This window comes from Falco rusticolus, chromosome 2 (genome assembly GCF_015220075.1).
Source record: "Falco rusticolus isolate bFalRus1 chromosome 2, bFalRus1.pri, whole genome shotgun sequence".
Taxonomy (NCBI): domain Eukaryota; kingdom Metazoa; phylum Chordata; class Aves; order Falconiformes; family Falconidae; genus Falco; species Falco rusticolus.
In genome coordinates this window covers 685,720-704,725 of record NC_051188.1, presented here as the reverse complement: position 1 = coordinate 704,725, position 19,006 = coordinate 685,720, and the positions used below count along the sequence as shown (strand labels likewise).

Here is a 19,006-nt window from a genome sequence, read left to right as displayed (position 1 = left end):
GGCCTCAGTGCTGAGCTGAAAAATGTGGTTTTAGGGTCAGAAGTGAGTTCCACCCACAAAGAGATCACTGAAACATTACCTTTATGAGCATTAGGTGTTTTCCTGATCCCTAGGAATGCTGGCTTCAGGAAATTGAGAGGTCCACATGCAGTGCCACAGCTTACGGGGCTGATCCACTCATCAGGAGTATTTCAAATGAAATTTGAGTGTGAGATGAATGCATTCCTGTATTGGTCCCAAGAGCTATAACAGAGAAATGGAGAGATAGACTCTGCTGGTTTGCAAGGAAAAATCACAAAATTAGCCTTAACATCTTGAAGGAGTAATCTTCCTCTGGATCCCTGAGGTCATGACACCAGCCTTGATGTTAGTGATGCTGCAAAGTTTACATTTAATCAGCAAGTGCTGAGCAAGAACCTGTTACTCCCTGAAGTCAGAGGTTTTCTTTCTGATTTCAAAAAAAGCAGGAGAAAGGTTAAAATCATTGTCCGCATACTGCTGTCTTACAAAGAGGCAATGATTTTTTGCAGATTCTGGGTTCAAGATTTGCTGGTTACTCTTGTCACCAGTATGAGATGTCTCCAGTTCTTCCCAGAGCTGGTGAAGAGTGATTATGCATTTTCATCTCATGAATCAAGTCCTTGGGCAAAAATGTTCCTATCCAACAGTGCTTGAAACACAGCAGCTGATGAACGAAGAAATAAAAATTATGACCCATGACCAAAGCATGGAACAGTTTGATATTAATGTCCTTTCACATTTTTCTGACAGTTAAAGTAAAAAGTAATTATGATGTTACAGGCAGAACCACCTAAACTCCTGAAATAGCACTACAGAGAGGGCTACAAAGAGACTCGGGGTAAGTGATGGGATTTCCCTGAGGCTGTACATCAGGTCAGGGTGGAGGAGGAGAAGAGTCCCAGGTGTCCCTGCAAATAGGTACGAGGCTCTGCAAGCGGAACTGAACATTAATGAGGACAATGGTTCCATCTAGCGTGGAGGTGTCGCTGAGGTTCGGTCGGCCTATGCCCTGTGTCAAAACTGCTTCCATAAAGAAAAAAGGATGCGTCATTGTCATAAGAGACTCCCTTCTGAAGGGAACCAGGGGCCCAGTACACAGACTGGACACGCTTCTTAGGGGAGACTGCTGCCTCCCAGGGGCTCAGGTTAAAGACGTGAAGAGAAAGCTTCCTACCCTGGTGCAGCCCTCGGGTTATTATCCATTACTGATTTTGCAGGCGGGCTGCCATGAAGTTGCAACAAGAAGTCCAAGGGCAATCAAGAGAGACTTCAGGGCCTTGGGATGACTGGTTAAGGAACCAGGAGCACAGGTAACATTCTCCTCTATCCTTCCAGCTGCAGGGAAGGATAAGGAAAGAAACAGGAACATCCAGCAGATCAATACCTGGTTCCAAGCTTGCTGTCACCAGCAGAATTTTGGGTTTGTTGATCATGGGTTGGTTTACAGGACACCAGGCTTGCTGGAGATAGATGGGGCATCCCCATCTCAAAGGGGGAAAAGGATCTTGGCACAGGAGTTAGCAGGGATCCTTGAAAGAGCTTTAAACTGGTTTTGAAGAGGGCAAGGGATAAAACCAGGCTTGTTAGAGAGAAGGCTGGGGGCAGCACGCCAATGCTTGAGGGACGGTATGCTAGCGAGATCCTTTGGTCTGCCACCTCAGTGGAGGCAGGGGATGGAGATCCATGCAGCACCAAAGATGTAAGGGTTATTGAACATAGAATCACAGAATGGTTTGGATTGGAAGGGACCTTAAAGGTTATCCTGGCTGTATCACAAGCAGCATGGCCAGCAAGTTGAGGGAAGTGATACTCCCCCTCTGCTCCCCTCTGGCAAGAACCCCCCCTGCAGCGCTGCATCCAGCTCTGGGGCCCCCAACATAAGAAGGACATGGACCTGTTGGAGCAAGTCCAGAGGAGGCCACGGAGATGGCCAGAGGGCTGGAGCCCCTCTGCTGTGGGGACAGGCTGGGAGAGCTGGGGCTGTGCAGCCTGGAGTGAAATTTCACTTTAGTGAAAAAGCCACAGAAGAAAATCTGGAAAGAGATGCAGCAGTGGGGACTCACACAAACCCTGCGGAGTCATCCTTGGGTCCCAGCAATTTCTGAGGAAGGAAGGAAGGGTGCACAGCAATACCCCTGGTAGTATGCACAGCCCAGTTTTCAGTGCCAGCAACACCCAAGTACAAAAGAGCCTTTAAAACATCTTGCAACCTGGGTGACTTTGTTAATTTTTTTGGATCATAAATCTACCAAATATTACACCAATCTTGCAAATAAGGACAGCACTACCTGACTGGGGAGCAGCACGGATCCTTACAGTCTGTAGTGAACGTTACTTACTTTTGCACATTAAAGTAGAGCTGTGTAGCTTAAGACTAGCTTGTAAATTTGAACAAGGAGCTGAGGACTAGAACGTGCCCTGTCTCCTTTCCTTGGATAGCAGCACTTGTAAATGATCTTTCACAGCTAAAATACATAAAGTAATTTTAAAAAGAAAGAAAAATGGAAACAAGAGAAATAATCTCATTGTAATGCAGCAAACTGACAGATACTGGAGTATGTGCCTGGGATTTCTCTTGCACAACTGGAGATGGTAGGGTGTAGAATCCCAATGCAGGATCTGAAAATACTTTGGGAGTATTCCCTTAAAAGGTCTGATAATACTCTTTTGTATAGGATTTGCAGTACTCTCCTATGAGGCCCTGAAAAAAGTACATGAACCATATATTCCTCTTTGAAGAAGTCAAGAAATGTTATCCCCATTTCAAAGATGACGACACTGAGACACAGAGAGGTTATGTGATTTGTCCAAGAATCTTTCAATACTCCCAGGTGTAAAGCCCGAGTATCCTGACTCCCAAACTTTTTTTCTCAAAGCTCTATAAAGGATTCTTTCAAAGATTGCTTGTTAATAACAAAACGTCTTGTACTTACAGCTGCCCAAAGCCAAAACCACCAGCACCAGCAGAAACTGAGCACAAGGACTCATAATAATAGTTGTTTCACAAGTGCTTTCCAAAAAACAAAAAAGAATGGGCAGAGTCTCTGGAAATGTATTATATATAGTTGCTGGCAAGCATCTGCCTGAGGAGTTTGAGTGAAAGGAGTCCTGTTAAAGTTTTAATTAATGCTGTCTGAGAGGGGACTTCCTTGAGCAACTGAGCAATGCTGAAGGGAGAACAGAAATGTAGAGATGCCAGTGTCAAAGCACAGTTAATCGAATCTGCCCAAAAATCATCTAGGTCCTGGCACCCGTTTCCTTTTGGAACCCATCAAATCTATTAGAGGCTTCTGAAGATCCAGATTCTGGGCAGAAATGCATCCCATCCAAGCAGAAGTGGAGGATTTCACTTAAGAAATGAAAGTCATGAGACAGATACATAAGGAGATACAGAGACTGACCCTTTTGCTTTCTTCCACCAAGATGAACTGCAAATAACCAGGCAGAATTAGTGGGATCTTTTCAGTAGGAAACCTGTATGATAGGTGGGTCATAGCTAAGCAAGGTGTCAAGGTGATGACTCCTTCCTTAACAATACAAAACGGAAAAGCAGCTGGGAGACTTAGGATCAAAGACCATCAGAGAAACAGTGGGAATTAGAGTAATAGAATCATTTAGGTTGGAAAAGACCTTTAAGATGATCAAGTCCAACCGTAAACCTAACACAATTAATCTGCTTCTAGGCTTGCAAGGGTCGGAGTCAGTACAGGCAAGTCCATAAATATTGCTATCACAGGAGACAGCTACATTTGAGACAGGTGCCTATGTTTGCACTGCTTAATTGTCTTTTCTATGCATGTTTGCAATAAAAAATCTTTAGATGCTCGAAAAGTGAGGCAGCAATAATGCTGACAAGGGAGAGGCATCTAAGAAACTATGAAGATAAGTTTCAAGTGGCAGAATATATAACAAGGAATGCATCTCCCTTCTGACAACTCACAGAGAACAGCAGCGTGACAGCTGACAGCCTGTGGCTGTCTATCTTAGCCAAATCACTTCTGGCACCACTGACAGCACTGACTGCTGTCTCCAGTAGCGACACGGAGAGTTTTACACACCCAGCATATGTGGAGACACCTAAATTTAAGTGTCTGAATCTGGACCTGGTTCCCAGCCCGCTCACATGGTTTTGTGGTGTGTCGCAGTGCCACGTGCCTTCACAAAGAGAAATGTTGCATTGTTAATGGCCCGAGCAGATAGATTCACTTTTATACTTCATGCAGTCTTTTGTGCCAAAATTTCATGTACTATTATATTGACTCCCTTCTCAAAAAATAAAAATGCAAGCTTTAAGCACTGTAGTAGAAAAAGGCACGTGTAGCCATCTGGGAATGTGTCAGCCAGAAAAATATAACCTCTGCTACCACCATGTACGTGTTATCACATCTAAACAAAAATGACTGACATGAATGTCTTCACAAGCATCACAACAAATTTCCCACGTTGAGTCACATTAGTAGCTGGCATTTCTGACTTCAGGTTATTAGCTTAAACCCACATCTCATTCTGAGCCTGTTCTCGGAACTGTTTGCATGGCAAGACTGATGGAATAGTTCCCCTATGGACTCCTGTTCTTGGTGTCTTTTATTTTAACATAATTAGTGTGCCTCAGCATGGAGTATTTGACATTTATTCAGTAGCAGGGTGGGCACAGAAGGAGCTGTGGCAGAACAGCTTGTTTTCGAGCAGCTATGCGGATCTGTTTCCGCAAGCAGACAAGCTATTAAAGAAGATAAACAAGAGTAACAGCTAGGAAATAATGAAAGCCCTCTGAAGAATGACTATTGATAAAGCAGAGATTAGAATGAGCAGGAAAGCATCTCCCCAACTACAGGGCAGTTCGCAGCTACAGCATCCCAGGCACGAGCAGGCAAGGAGATACTGGGAGGAAACGCTTGGGCTGTGTCACATACTGCGCCCAGGGTGAGAATGCAGGGCCACCCTTTCCCTCCTAGCTCATACCCTAGTCGAAGAAAGGAATAAGAAAATTTAAGCTACCCCTTGCACTGTAAGATCTGAGCTCTGGGGATAGGCTGAAGATGGGTTCTTTGATGTCTCTGTCCATCTTTACTACTAGTGAAATTCAACTTCAAAACCAGGCTGGTTAGTAGATTTTGGGGAAAATAACCCATAACAGCGTGAGTAACTGGCAGCAAGAAACAGCAATCCTGAAAAAGACCCACTGCAGTCGCAAAAGGGGTCATTACCTAAAGAGCTTGCAAACGGCCGAACAGCAGCGACAGCTGATGCGGTCTGCGAACTGCGAACGGATCGAGCTCCTATCGCGGTGGGGGCCCCGCATTTCCAAAATCGTCTCTTCTCATGCAATTCCCTGTCCGAGTCAGCAGGTGACAGTTAGATACCACGCTTGCCTGGCATCCCTGGAGCTGCACGTTGCCGCCCTGGGTGCTGAAGCTCTGCTGCTATTGCTGGAATAGAGCATGCTACATTACTCTGCAGCTTGTGCAAACCGGAGCTTCTGCTGCTCATCCCTGCCTGCTTCCCACCACCCACCGTCTCGTCCTCACTGCCAGCCCAAGTGTTTGTGCAGCCATGCTGAGAACTGGGTCAGGAAAACCAACTTAAGTTAAAACAAACTTTTTCCTGCACTAATTTTAGTCTGGATCGGTCCTCCCAAACCAGCTCAGCACCCTGTCACACAAACACTGCTGCTGAGGAGCAGCAGGACAGTGGCACTGCTGTGTCTGACAACACTGCAGGCTTATGCCAGTTTAAAGTGTTGATGGAGCAGTGGCATAAATCATAGAGTCACAGAATCATTTCAGTTGTGAAAGATTTTTAAGACGATTGAGTCCAACCGTTAACCCAGCGCTGGCAAGCCCACCACTGAACCATGTCCCCAAGCGCCACATCTTCGTGTATTTTGAACCCCCCCATGGACGGTGCCTGCACCCCGTCCCCGGGCAGCCTGTGCCAGCGCTTGGCCACCCTGTCGGGGAAGACATTTCTCCCAGTGCCCACCCTGAACCTCCCCTGGTGCGGCTGGAGGCCGTTCCCTCCTGTCCTGCCGCTGGTTCCTTGGGAGCAGAGACCGACCCCCCTCGCTGCAGCCTCCTGCCAGGCAGCTGTAGGGAGCCAGAAGGGCCCCCCTGAGCCCCCTTTTCTCCGGGCTGAGCCCCCCCAGCTCCCCCCGCCCCCCCAGAGCTGTGCCGCAGCCCCTTCCCCAGCCCCTGCCCGGCTCTGGACACGCTCCAGCCCCTCCGGGTCTGCCTGGGGGTGAGGGGCCCAACGCTGAGCCCAGGGCTCGAGGGGCGGCCGCACCGGGGCCCGGCACAGGGGGACGGGCACTGCCTGGCCCTGCTGGCCGCGCTGCTGCTGACACCGGCCAGGGCGCTGCTGGCCGCCGTGGCCACCTGGGCACACGGGGGGCTCATGCCCAGCCGGCTGCCGACCAGCCCCCCCAGGCCCTTCCCCGCCGGGCAGTTCCCAGCCCCCTGCCCCCAGCCCGCAGCGCTGTGGGGGGCTGGTGTGACCCACGGGCAGGGCCCGGCACTCAGCCCTGTTGGGCCTCACACAGTCCTTGCTTCACAGCACCTTCAGCTCATGCAAATTGTGGCTGAGGTGGGCCCGCTCCCCTCCATCCCCACTACTTAGTGTGCACTGGCACTTCTGAAATCATCTGCTGCGAGCCTTAAAGAGCTGAGCAAGCTGAATAATAATGAATTATAAACAAATATCTGGGGTTTGGGTGACCAGAGTTGTGTGATCCCAGCAACAACTGTGCTTTTTGCACAGCTCCAACAGGCATAGAGCCCCAAAGAAGAACCACTGGCTGGAGAGGGCACACAGCGATGCCACGTGATGGTGGCCATTTAGCAGGAGTGCACCTTGCTCTGGGCAAATTCACTCACTTCATGAGAACTCCAGGCGGATACAGATCCTCACCTGAATGCAGCCATTTTTTACACGGCAAAGGTGAGGGAAGGCTCAAGGCCAGGCTGGACGGGGCTGGGAGCAGCCTGGGCTGGGGGGAGGGGGCCCTGCCCCTGGCGGGGGGTGGGACTGGCTGGTCTTGAAGGTCCCTTCCAGCCCAAACCCTTCTGTGATTCTATTCTGTGAAGGAAATTGCACACTATTAGTAAGTGTTAAAATAAGCTCATGTGATGCATGTGGCCTCACAGCGTGCTAGGGTGTTTCTTTAGCGGTCACAGCAATCACGTTACTCAGCTGGCATCGTGTTTGTTTTGCTGGTAACAAAATTGTATACATCCTCTTCCTCCATGCGCTTTCTCTCACACTCTTGTCTCTTTTTCTTCATTCCACAGCAGCTATTCCTGTAGTGCAACATTTTGCTTCTGGCTTGACATCTGCGTTTAGTTTATGGAAAGAGTGTGCAGGTCTTAATACATTACTCATCTTTTTTTCAAAAAAAAAAAGTCTTTTTTCATCTTTTGTTTTTTCCTCCTTTAAGTTTCCTGCTTTGAGCTTTCTGGATGATTTCCTGACCTGGGTTAACGTGCCTGGTAACTGTAAAATTACACTTTTCAGCTTCAGGGCACAGTGTGTGTCTTGGTACTGCTGATTGGCTTAAGGGTAAAAATGAATTTATTCTAGCTGAGGATTTCTTTTCTGTTTATGAAAATGCCATGGGATCTGGTTCTGATCTCACTCATACCTGCTTTATTCTCCGAGGTAACTAGATGGGCATAAGTTGAAACAGGAGATATTCAGGCTGGACAAAAGGAGCAGCTTTTTCTCTGTGTGGATGGTCAAGCAGTGGGACAGGGCCTTGGGGAGCTGTACATGGCTGCTCTTGGAGGTTTTCAAGACCTGGCTGGATAAAGCCCTGCACAACCCAGCCTCATCCCAGAGCTGAACCTGCTCTGAGCAAGAGGTTGGACTCTAGATTTCCCGAGGTCCCTTCCAACCTGAATTATGGTCCTACAAACCTCTGTGATACCTGCTTTGCAGCAGGGAAATGAGAGAAGCAGCAGGTCTCTAGCACAGAAAAAAAAAAAAGAAGAAAGGTAAAAGAACTTCATTAATGCCTGAAGATTTATGGTTTTGAGTTTAAAAAGGCCTTGTCTAGTTCTGGGGTCCCCAGCTCAAGAGAGAGAGGGAACTACTGGAGAGGTGCCAGCAAAGGCTATGAGGATGATGAGGGGCTGGAGCATCTCCCTGATGAGGAAAGGCTGAGGGAGCTGGGGCTGTTCAGCCTGGAGAGGTGAAGACTGAGAGGGGACCTCATCAATGCCCACAAATATCTCAAGGGTGGGTGCCACGAGGACGGGGCCAGGCTCTTTTCAGCAGCGCCCAGCGACAGGACAAGGGGCAACGGGCACAAAGTGCAAGACGGGAACTTCCATCTGAATGTGAGGAAGAACATCGTTCCCCTGAGGGTGACGGGACACCGGGACAGGCTGCCCAGAGAGGCTGTGGGGTCTCCTGCTCTGGAGACATTCAAACCCGCCTGGACGCGGCTCTGTGCAACCTGCTCTGGGAGAGCTGCTTCAGCAGGGGGGTGGGCTGGGTGGGCTCCAGGAGTCCCTTCCCACCCCGACCATGCTGTGTTTCTGTGATTCTGTGAAGATGCCAAGCACTGCTAAGCAGCATTTTAAAAATTTTGAAACTCTTTCCATTCAGAATCTAAAATAATTTTAAAAATGAAGGCAAATACAGTTGTTTCCACAGCTCATGTGAGTACTCTCATCTTCTGACTCCTAATTAATCTCCTGCCTAGTCTGGGTCCCAAATTCCCACAGTTTACCCCTCTCCTGGTTCATTCTCCAACAGAAGGTCACAGACCACAAGAGAAAAAGGATCATCTGAAGTACAGTCATCCTAAAGGGATTAATCCCGGCATTTCCCGCAGGAGCTAATTCCCTGCTGCACAGCGTGTGCCTGCAGCTGGCTGTGTGAAAGGGGTGACACAAGAGTCACCTGCCAGCTCTGCAGTAAACTGGATGGCATTTGGGGCTCTTGTGCACCCCGGTGCTGCGTGGACTCCTTCAGCGGAGGCAGAGCAAGCAGCGGTTTGCTGGTGGTGGGGCACGTCCATGAAATGACTGCCCAGATCAACCCAAACTGCCAGTGTTTGGGAGGGGGAGGGCGAAAGGAGGTGGCCGTAATTCAGAGGAGCTGGCCCTGACCTGCAGAAGTCGTGGTGGGGTGAGGAAGAGATGGGAGAAACCGGCATCTCGAGCAAGTTAAGACAGAGGCAGCCATCACATCACTCTCTGGAAGGATGCCGGGGCAGTTTGTGGCCTCTAAGCCCTGTCCCCCCAGATCTGGGGACAAAGGCAGTACCTTCTGACCCATACCTGTCATGATGCCAGCCCTGCTCTCCTAGTGACGCTCAAATAGCAAGTACACAGACGGTATAAACTGCAAACCTGCATCTGAAAGTAGCCGAATTCAGCCACTCTTTTATATTTAAAAAAAAAAAAAATTTGATTTAAACACAACTAAAGCAGCAACTGATGCAAATGTATGTGTGTGCCAATAAAAAAGGAGCGGGTCTCTGAGATGTCTTCTCAAACAAGGTCCCCTTATCACTGCCGCAGCTCGCAGCTCCTGGGTGTAGTTATAGGTTCATCTGCTTGTTGTCACAGAAAGCAAAAACACCAGGTCTGATCCCTGACAGTTGGAATAAATGGCCTTTTTTTTCCAGTCTGGTGTCTGAAATAAGACCTTTTAAAAGAGACAACTGCTTCAAAGCAGAAATAACTTCTCTTGGGAGATTAATCCCTGAAAAACATTCCAAACTGGCAGATTTTTGGCAGCAGAACGAAAAGACAGAAGGAACGGCAATTTTTACCATCCTGACTGTCACTTTTCACACAAAGAGAACAGTATCAAGTCAAAGGCACCTCAAAATTCATGTTGGGTAGAGATAAAAATTAAGCGGCTGAGACTGCGTTGTGAAGAACTTCACCTACCAGGGTGGTGGCACAGAGCCTTGCCACGAGCACACACTTCTGGTTTTGTAACATTAACTCCTGTCCAGTTTGCGCTTATTTTACTGATCCCCTGCCCATGCCAGCCCCTGCCTGCACTAGGCCCTACCTGTACCGTGACTGCCAGAGCGGTGCAGCCTGGCACAGTGTCTGCAGTGCTCCACAGAGCTGCAGGCAGCTGGGTCAGGACAGCTCTCCTCCTGCCCCCGTGGCACAACCCTGACCAGCAGTGTGATGGCTCTCTGCCTGTTTCCCTCCTGGTAAAATGGATCCTGCTCTCCTGGTAAAATATTTTGAGATCTATCGATGTGCACTGGCTCCACCTTTTTTCTTCCTCTGTTGCGCTAACTCTGAAGTTTAAGCTTCAGCTCCCCCAAGGTATGAAAAACTCCCCCAAGGTATGAAAAGCAGAGTCAACAGAATAAGATTACTTCCAAAGAGTTGAGTTTCTGGAGGACACACTGACAAGCAGGTCTGACTCCTGGATGTCAGAGATGGATTAACAACCCCTCTGAGTGACTTCTGCTCCTGCCTCATCAGAGGCTGTGCGAAAGTGCTCTGGAGAATTTAATTCTAGGACAGTTTGAGGCTTGGCTCAACGTATGATTTGTACTAAGGCATGATTTGTACTAAGGCATTTGGGTCAGGTAGCCAAGACACTTGTTATTTGATGTGACAGATGAAGCTGGGTAGTGATTTTGAATCACCATGACCAGCAGGTAAAATGCCCTCAGTGCACTAAAACAGCCGTACCTTGCAGATGGCCTTGCTGTAATCTCTATGTCTGGATTACAGCTCTGGAGAGATGCCATGGAATCGTCAGATGGGTTGGGCTGGAAGGGACCTTTAAAGGTGATCTAGTCCAACCTCCCCTGCCATGGGCCTTCCATCAGCCCAGGCTGCTCCCAGCCCCGTCCAGCCTGGCCTTGAGCCCTGCCAGGGATGGGGCACCCACAGCTGCTCTGGGCAGCCTGGGCCAGCGCCTCGCCGCCCTCACGGGGAAGGGTTTCTTCCTCATGTCCAACCTAAATCTCCCCTCTCTCAGCTTCAAGCCATTCCCCCCTGTCCCACCACTCCCTGCCCTTGCCCAAAGCCCCTCCCCAGCTTTCCTGTCGGCCCCTCCAGGCACTGGCAGCTGCTCTAAGGTCTCCCCGCAGCCTTCTCCTCCCCAGGCTGCACAGCCCCAGCTCTCCCAGCCTGTCCCCACAGCAGAGGGGCTCCAGCCCTCTGACCAGCTCCGTGGCCTCCGACGGGCCCGCTCCAACAGGTCCGTGTCCTTCTGATGTTGGGATTCCCTGAGATGGACGCAGCGCTGAAGGGGGGGTTCTCACCTGGACATGTCCCCATTGTCCCTTCCGGGGCTGCTGTCCCCAAACACCTGGCAACATCACTGCACACCAGCCCACTCCCTAACTGAGCTCATCCAGAGGATCCTTCTTAAAAACAACGCTCTGACGAGTGTTTAACCTGACCAAGATGGTTTCCGCAGGCCTGTGAAGTCATGCTAGTTGACCAGAGTGGAGGGTGACCTCTGGCAGGGTGTCTGGCCAGCAGCTGGGGACAAACTGGAGATGAGAGCATCTTCACTGGTTTCAATGAAGGCCAAACAATGCGTCTGAGGTTTGGGAGTGGAAACATCAGCTCCCGGTGGCACGGGAAGCTCAGAGGAGCAGAGCTGCCTGCCACGTCAGCTACAAGATGGGTCAAAAGATGACAACTGCCAAGAGAAGCACAATCAACACAGCAACTCACACCAGCTCCGACCCAGCTCCCCAGGCACAGCAAGGAACTTCCTTAACTACTTCCTTAATGTACCTCGCGGTGCACGCAGCCCACGGCACAACCTTACACGTGCACTTCCTTGTTTTTCTTCCCCTTTGTCGCAGCCTTGGGAACATGCTTTTTTGAGTCAATGAATAGATCAGGGGGTCAGGAGCAGCTCTGGAGATGGGTCACATCCACGAAGATCCTGTCTGAATGAACTGGAGATCTCAGCCAGAGCGATTCCCTCCCAACATGCTTAGGGAAAGGTTTATTATCGAATAAGATGGAGTGAAAATGTTTGTCCTTCCAAATAACGGCAGGACTGGTAGCCGGTGCTTGCAGGACTTCATTGATGCTGGTGTCCTGTGTAGGGATGCCGGCTGACCCTTTGTCCTGGTTTCGGCTGGGACAGAGTTAATTTCCTTCTCAGCAGCTGGTGCCGTGCTGCGGTTTGGGTTTGGTGGGAGCGATGCTGGCGGCCACCCATGGGTTCGGCTGTGGCTGGGTGATGCTTGTGCTGAGTCAGGGACTTTTCAGTTTCTCGGGCCGAGAGGGCTGGAGGGACACGGGGAATGGGGAGGGGACACGGCCAGGGCAGCTGACCCCAACTGGCCAAAGGGATGTTCCAGACCATGTGGCGCCATGCTGAGCAGATATAAGCCGGGGAAGAAGAAGGAAGGGGGGATGCTCGGAGTGATGGTGTTTGTCTTCCCAAGTCCCTGTTATACATGATGGAGCCCTGCTGCCCTGGGGATGGCTGAGCGCCTGCCTGCCCATGGGAAGCAGTGAATGAATTCCTTGTTTTGCTTTGCTTGTGCACACAGGTTTTGCTTTACCTATGGAACTGCCTTTATCTCAACCCACAGGTCTTCCCACTTTTACCCTTCTGATTCTCTCCCCTATCCCATCAGGGGGGAGCAAGTGAGCGGCTGCAGGGGGCTTCATCGCCGGCTGGGGTTAAATCACAACACCCTTCCAAGGTATCGCATGGGAACCTGTGGGCATGCAACTGGCATAATAGTTATCAAGGGAGAATAAATCCATAGCTTAAAACTTCCCAGCACCACCTCCTTCCACACCAAGCCAGGAGACCTCTCTGTCACCAGAGGTCTTAAGAGACCCAGTGGCATGTCAGCGGGGATGGCCAGCCAGGACCAAACCCTACCAGAGTGAGAGGAGGTGACCTCTGAGCTCCGCAGCGGGAGGAGGCATGCAGCCACGATTCCATAAACACAGCCAGGGATGCCCTGACCTCTTCAGGACAGGCTTTTTCTTCTGAGCTTCTGTAGCCTGTAGCACAGCTGGGCCCTAGCCCATGCGTTGAACTCCAGCACGCTTCAAATAATTAATGTAATTAGTACATGCAAACAGAGCGGCTGCTAACCCTGTTGCTGCTGTGGCCCTTGAGTACAATTTGCTTGAAAAAAAGTTATGGGATTTTGCTGAAAGGCTTGGGGCTGCACGGGGAGGGGACTGGAGGTGCGAGGGGCAGCCCAGGCCAGGCAGCCTGCTCCTGGCTCCGTCTGTGACATCAGGACAGCTCCGTCACCTCTCCGTGGCATCCTGGCCTTGCCGAAGTCAACAGGAATTTTATCCCAGACTTCACCATTGCCAAGATGTTGCCCCTTGCAGCTGGCTGTAGTTCCCCGTGAGCTGCGACAGTCCCTCTCACCAGGCACCTGTTTCACAGCCACCACCTTTGTCCTCCCCTCCCCTTCCTGCTATTAAGCCCGGACTTGCATTAGCTCTAAAGTGCCCCGAGGGAGGCTCTAGTGCCAAAAAACCGGGCTCTGCAATCAAAGGAATTGGTGAGGATTCAAGAGGCTCGGCTAATGTTTAAGGTACCCAAAGGAAAAGGTACGACAGAATGGCAAATTACCATATCACGAAGAAAAAAAAAAGAACAAACCACTTTAAAAGTACTCAAGCCCCAACAGAAGGATAAAATGTGAGCCATCCATGGCTCCCTTCCATACAAATTTCCTCCCTGCTTCAAAAGCAGGATATTGACAGTAAATACACCAGCGCCGCAACCACGCTCATCTCTGTCGTCTTATTTACGAGGATCCCAGCCCTATTACACACAACTCTCCCCATCTTACGCATGCAGCGCCACGGCAAGCCAAAAAGGAAGAGCATTTGGCTTTGATCTCCAGGCAAGAAGTTGATGCTTAATCATAAAAAAAAGGAAATAACTCCATACACACACAATGTTGGTGCAAAATACATGCCTCTGCTGCCAAGGGTAGAGCCCCGGGGCAGCTCTCCTGAAGTCAGTGGTCAAGGTGATGAGCCCGCCTGACGCAGGCTGGGTGCTGCTCCGTGCACTTGAATACAAGCAACACGATGACCCAGTGAGGGTTATGGTGGGTTTTTTCCCCATTTTTTTTCCCCCCAGGCTGTATTAATTTTATAAACCATTATAGCACTCGCTCCTTTTCATCGAGAAAATGATTAAAGAAAGGGAAGTGCCTTCCCTTCCTTGCAAATACCCGCGCAGAAGTTAACGCCGCTGTCAGATGACAGCTGAATTAATTACCTGTGGTGACGGAGGGTAGACAGCCAGCGAGGCACATTTTTGATAAAAGCCAGAGTTTAGTAACACAGTCGATAGCTCTATGAAATCAAAACATACTTTCACATGCCTAATCCGGTCGGTACGTCAGAAGGACGGTGGGCTGGGAATGGTTTGCTCAGCTTTTAAGGGCTGACTCACGAGCAGTCTGACCAGACTTGCAAATTTTCTACATTTAGAATAAAAAGTTTTGAAGGGAGCGTTTTCTCGCTGTCCAAGTTGCAGGGTGACTAACTGCAGCGCACACCAGCCCTTCAGCAACCCAGTGTTATCTACAGTCCACGACCTCCACGTCGCACCCCAGAACCCCCATTTCACCCCATTTGGAGCAGGTCTGTGACTGCCCAGCCCCCGCCCCAGCCCAGCCCCCCAGGACGCCGTGTCCCCGTGCCCTCCCCTCACCCCTGCCCGTACCCCACCTGTCACCGCAGTCCCAGCCCGCAGTGCCCCACGCCCCAGTGGTGACAGCCCTTATCTCTCCCCCCCACACTCCCCTGCGGCCCTGCGCCCTATCAGCCACCCCCAGGCCCCTGACCTCGTCCCAGTGCCTTATCCCCCTGCCCAGGCTCCGTCCGCTATCGCTAATGCCTGTCCCCAAGTGCAATCCCCCTGTTCCCAGTCTCCGATCCCCTGTCCCCATCCTCTGTCTTCTACCCCCCACCACAGTCCCCATTCCCCATACCCTGTTCCGGGCCATGTTCCACATCCCCAGGCCCTGCCCGCCAGGCCCCAGCCTCAAATCACAGTCCTCTGTCTCCCTGTCCCCTCTCCCTTGTCCTCCATCTCTGTCCCCATCCCCTGCGCCGGTCCCCTCTCCCCCTATCTGTCCCCTGTGCTCCACTCCCACACCTGTCCCCTATCATCCACCTCTGCCACCTGTCCTCTACCCTCATCCTCCCTCTGTCCCCCCCTTCCCTGTCCCCACCCTCCACCTCCGCCCCCCCTGCCCTGTCCCCATCTTCCTGCCTCTCCCCTATCCCCATCCCCTGGTGCCATCCTGTGCCTGTCCCCCATCCTCTGTCTGTCCCCTCTGCCCTGTTCCCTCCATCCTCTATCCTCCCCCACTCCCCTGTCCCCTATCCCCCCCATGCCTGTCCCTCCACTCCCCCTGCCCGTCCCCAGGCCCCTGTCCCCGTCCCCTGTCCCTGTGTCCTATCCCCCCATCTCTGTCCCCTCTGCCCTATCCATCCCTGCTTCCAGTCCCCCATTTTCTGTCCCTATACCCCATGCCTGACCCCATCATCCATCTCTGTCCGCTCTGGCCTGTCCCCATCATCCATCTCTGTCCCCTCCGGCCTGTCCCCATCCCCCCGCCTGTCCCCAGGCCCCTGTCCCCATCCCGTCCCCTCTCCCCTCCATCCCTCTCCCCTCTGCCCTGTCCCCCAGCCTCTGTCCCCATCCCCCGTGCCTGACCCTATCCTCCATTTCTGTCTCCTCTGCCCTGTCCCCTATCTTTTGTCCCAATCCCCTGTGCTTGTCCCCTATCTCCCCCGCCTCTGTCCCCTCTGCCCTCTCCCCATCCCTCCCATCCTTGTCCTCTGTCCCCATCCCCTGTGCCCGTCCCCTATCCCCTCCATCCTTGTCCCCTGTCCTCCGTCCCCATCCCCTATCCCCCCCCTTGTCCCCTGTCCTCTGTCCCCATCCCCTATCCCTCCCCTTGTCCCCTGTCCTCTGTCCCCATCCCCCCCCTTGTCCCCTGTCCTCTGTCCCCATCCCCTGTGGCCGTCCCCTATCCCCCCCCTTGTCCCCTGTCCTCTGTCCCCATGCCCTGAGCCTGTCCCCCATCCCCCATCTCCATCCCCTCTGCCCTGTCCCCAGACCCCTGTCCCCATCCCCTGTGCCGGTCCCCTCTCCGCGCCACCTGTCCCTCCCCATCTCTCCCCGCTGCCCCGCCCCCCGCCCCGCCCCCCCGCCATGTCGCGGCCGCCGGTGCGGGTGCTGCGCCTGGGGCTGCGGCCCTACGCCGAGGCGCTGCGGGTGCAGGAGCGCTGCGTGCGGGCGGCGCGGGCGGCGCGGCCCGGCCCGGTAGCGGAGCCGGTGGCGGAGCCAGTGGCGGCCCCGGGCCCGGTGGCGGTGGCGGGGGAGAGCGTGGTGCTGAGCGAGCCGGCCGGGCCCGTGTACACGTGGGGGCTGCGGGGCGCGCCGGGGCCGGCGGAGGCGGCGGGGCTGCGGGCGCGGGGCGCGGCGCTGGCGGCGGCGCGGCGCGGCGGGCGGATCACGTTCCACGGCCCGGGGCAGCTGCTGGCCTTCCCGGTGCTCGACCTGCGCCGCCGCCGCCTGCCGCTGCGCGGCTACGTGGCGGCGCTGGAGGCGCTGGTGCTGCGGCTCTGCCGCCGCCTGGGCCTGGCGGCCGCCCGCGCCCTCCCGCCGCCCTTTACCGGCGTCTGGGTGGGCGACAGCAAGCTGTGCGCCATCGGTGAGCGTGGGGGCGGGCGGGGGGCGTGCACGGGTGGGTGTGCATAGGGAGCGTGCACGGGGGGGGTGCACGGGGGGTGTGTGCATAGGGAGCGTGCACGGGGGGCGTGCACGGGTGGGGTGTGCATAGGGAGCGTGCACGGGGGGCGTGCACGGGTGGGTGTGCATAGGGAGCGTGCACGGGGGGCGTGCACGGGGGGTGTGCATAGGGAGCGTGCACGGGTGGGGTGTGCATAGGGAGCGTGCACGGGGGGGTGCACGGGTGGGTGTGCATAGGGAGCGTGCACGGGGGGGGTGCACGGGGGGTGTGCATAGGGAGCGTGCACGGGGGGGTGCACGGGTGGGGTGTGCATAGGGAGCGTGCACGGGGGGCGTGCACGGGGGGGGTGTGCATAGGGAGCGTGCACGGGGGCCGTGCACGGGGGGGGTGTGCATAGGGAGCGTGCACGGGGGGGGTGCACGGGGGGGGTGTGCATAGGGAGCGTGCACGGGGGGCGTGCACGGGGGGGGTGTGCATAGGGAGCGTGCACGGGGGGCGTGCACGGGGGGGGTGTGCATAGGGAGCGTGCACGGGGAGCGTGCACGGGGGGGGTGCACGGGTGGGGTCTGCATAGGGAGCGTGCACGGGGGGTGTGCACGCGTGGGTGTGCATAGGGAGCGTGCACAAGTGGAGTGGCACAGGAGCGTATGCCTGGGGTGCATGCACCAAGCGGGGTGGGGGGAGCACGATTGCAGGCCCCTGCAGCGCAGCCAGAATCAGGGCCTAGCACTTTGCACCCCCACACCGAGGCCCTTGCACCCAGGGCTGGGTGCCTGCAGCCTTGCCCCCTCCTCCTGGCCCTCTCCCCAGACCTGTGCTGTTCCAGCCAGGCAGGCCCTGCACCCCCCAGCTGGGCTCTGCAGCCTGGCCTGAGGGTCCTGCAGTCCAGGCCCCCCCTTTGCACCACAGTCCCATGTCCAAACCCGCTTGGAACTCCGGGGGTGGGAGGTGCTGGGGGATGCAGGGCTGGGGTGGAGGGAGCTGGGCATGCCGCACCCCATCTGCCCCAAATCGGTGGGGTCTGACTGTGGCTTAGGGATTTTTTCCCTGGCAGAAATGGGGAGCATGGCATATCGGGGGGTTAGAGCAGCCCGAGCAGCACGGTCGCTGAGTACCTCACACCGGGGCATCCCCAGGGACGGGTGCTGACGGGTGGGTGTTTGGCCCCCGCAGGGGTGCACTGCGGGAACCACATCACCTCCCACGGGCTGGCACTGAACTGCTGCACTGACCTCACCTGGTTCGACCACATCGTCCCCTGTGGGCTGGAGGGGAAAGGCGTCACCTCGCTGAGCCGGGAGCTGGGGTGGCATGTCACCGTCGACCACGTCCTCGAGCCCTTCCTCGACTCCTTCCAGGAGGTGTTCGACTGCAGCTTGGTCTTTTCAGAAGACCCCGGGGACTAGGAGAGCCATGGCGCCTTGGCTGGGTGTTTTGGCAAACCCTCAGCGCGTCTGATGAACAGCGCAGCAGCTGCCCTGGGCTTTGTTGCAAGACGAGCGCTCTCGTGCCTTTGCCTGTAGACCATGTGTGAACGGTGGCACAGAGGGGTCTGGGCTGATGCTTAAACATCCGTGCTCTTCCCAGCCCCATGGGGCTCCATCCCTTGGCTGAGACCTCCAAGGGTACCTGTCGCTCACTGGGGAGGTGCTCAAATAGGTGCTTTTGTGGGGGGTTTCTGCCTCTCCCCCTTCCAAAAAGCCAGGATTTGGGTTAATGCTCATGTGCCCTTTGGACGAGAGGAAGAAGGACCGAGTTGAGCAGATTTCCCTTGCTGCCGTGTAAAGAGAGGCACATTTTCTATAGAGAGTAAAAGAGAGTTGCTGAGAACTTTGGCTGCTGATCCTTTGCTTGTTTATTTACCCCAAGACTTTATTAATGACCTCCTTCCTTGCCTTGCGCCCGGAGAGATCCTCGCATGGCAGGGATCCTCGCTGTGCTGTCAGGGTGGGCAGAGAATCACTGCTAAGAGGCTGCAAATGGTGGTTTAAAGGCCACCAGAGCAATGCGGACACGGTGGGAAAGCGGGAGGAGGGAGGGGAAAGGGTCGGGAGCCTGAGGAGAGGAGCCACAGCCCTCACGGACCCTGGGGGACCTTCCAGCGTGGGATCGAGTGTCCCGGCTGGGCAATGGGGGTCTGCTCCCATTGGGTCTGTGGCACTGGGAGGATATGTCGCCAGGATCCGTGCAGGCAGCGTTGGCACCTCTGAAATTGTTGCCCCGGCTTCAGCATTCACATGGGATCGCAGCAGGCATCCAAGGCGAAGGGACGCA

The 19,006-nt window shown here is 54.1% G+C and overlaps 2 protein-coding genes across 3 annotated transcripts in view; one reads left to right on the top strand and one right to left on the bottom strand.

The window, feature by feature from the left end:
- The window catches only part of POLD3 (DNA polymerase delta 3, accessory subunit), a 45,940-nt gene extending 31,337 nt beyond the window's left edge, over positions 1 to 14,603 (bottom strand). The window contains exons 1-2 of the mRNA XM_037377002.1: positions 14,242 to 14,603; positions 80 to 243 (exon numbers count right to left, since the gene is read on the bottom strand). Coding sequence (XP_037232899.1) covers positions 80 to 91 — 12 coding nt within the window. The 5' untranslated portion in view covers positions 92 to 243; positions 14,242 to 14,603. The remainder of the gene's footprint in view (positions 1 to 79; positions 244 to 14,241) is intronic.
- Positions 14,604 to 16,177: 1,574 nt separating this feature from the next.
- Positions 16,178 to 18,562, top strand: LIPT2 (lipoyl(octanoyl) transferase 2). Of its 2 annotated transcripts, none has more exons than XM_037378422.1 (2): positions 16,178 to 16,693; positions 17,906 to 18,562. In XM_037378422.1, exons 1-2 carry the CDS (start codon positions 16,192 to 16,194, stop codon positions 18,136 to 18,138), a joined length of 735 nt encoding a protein of 244 aa, XP_037234319.1. In that variant the 5' UTR covers positions 16,178 to 16,191; the 3' UTR covers positions 18,139 to 18,562. The 2 variants fall into 2 exon arrangements, with proteins under 2 accessions (XP_037234319.1, XP_037234320.1); XM_037378423.1 differs by having other exon boundaries at positions 17,869 to 18,085.
- Positions 18,563 to 19,006: the final 444 nt, after the last annotated feature.

Excerpts from the sequence above, each read along its gene's own strand:
- LIPT2 (XM_037378422.1), top strand. The coding sequence starts at position 16,192 with ATGTCGCGGCCGCCGGTGCGGGTGCTGCGCCTGGGGCTGCGGCCCTAC. Across the intron at positions 16,694-17,905 it reads CAGCAAGCTGTGCGCCATCG|GGGTGCACTGCGGGAACCAC; the intron begins GTGAGCGTGGGG and ends TGGCCCCCGCAG.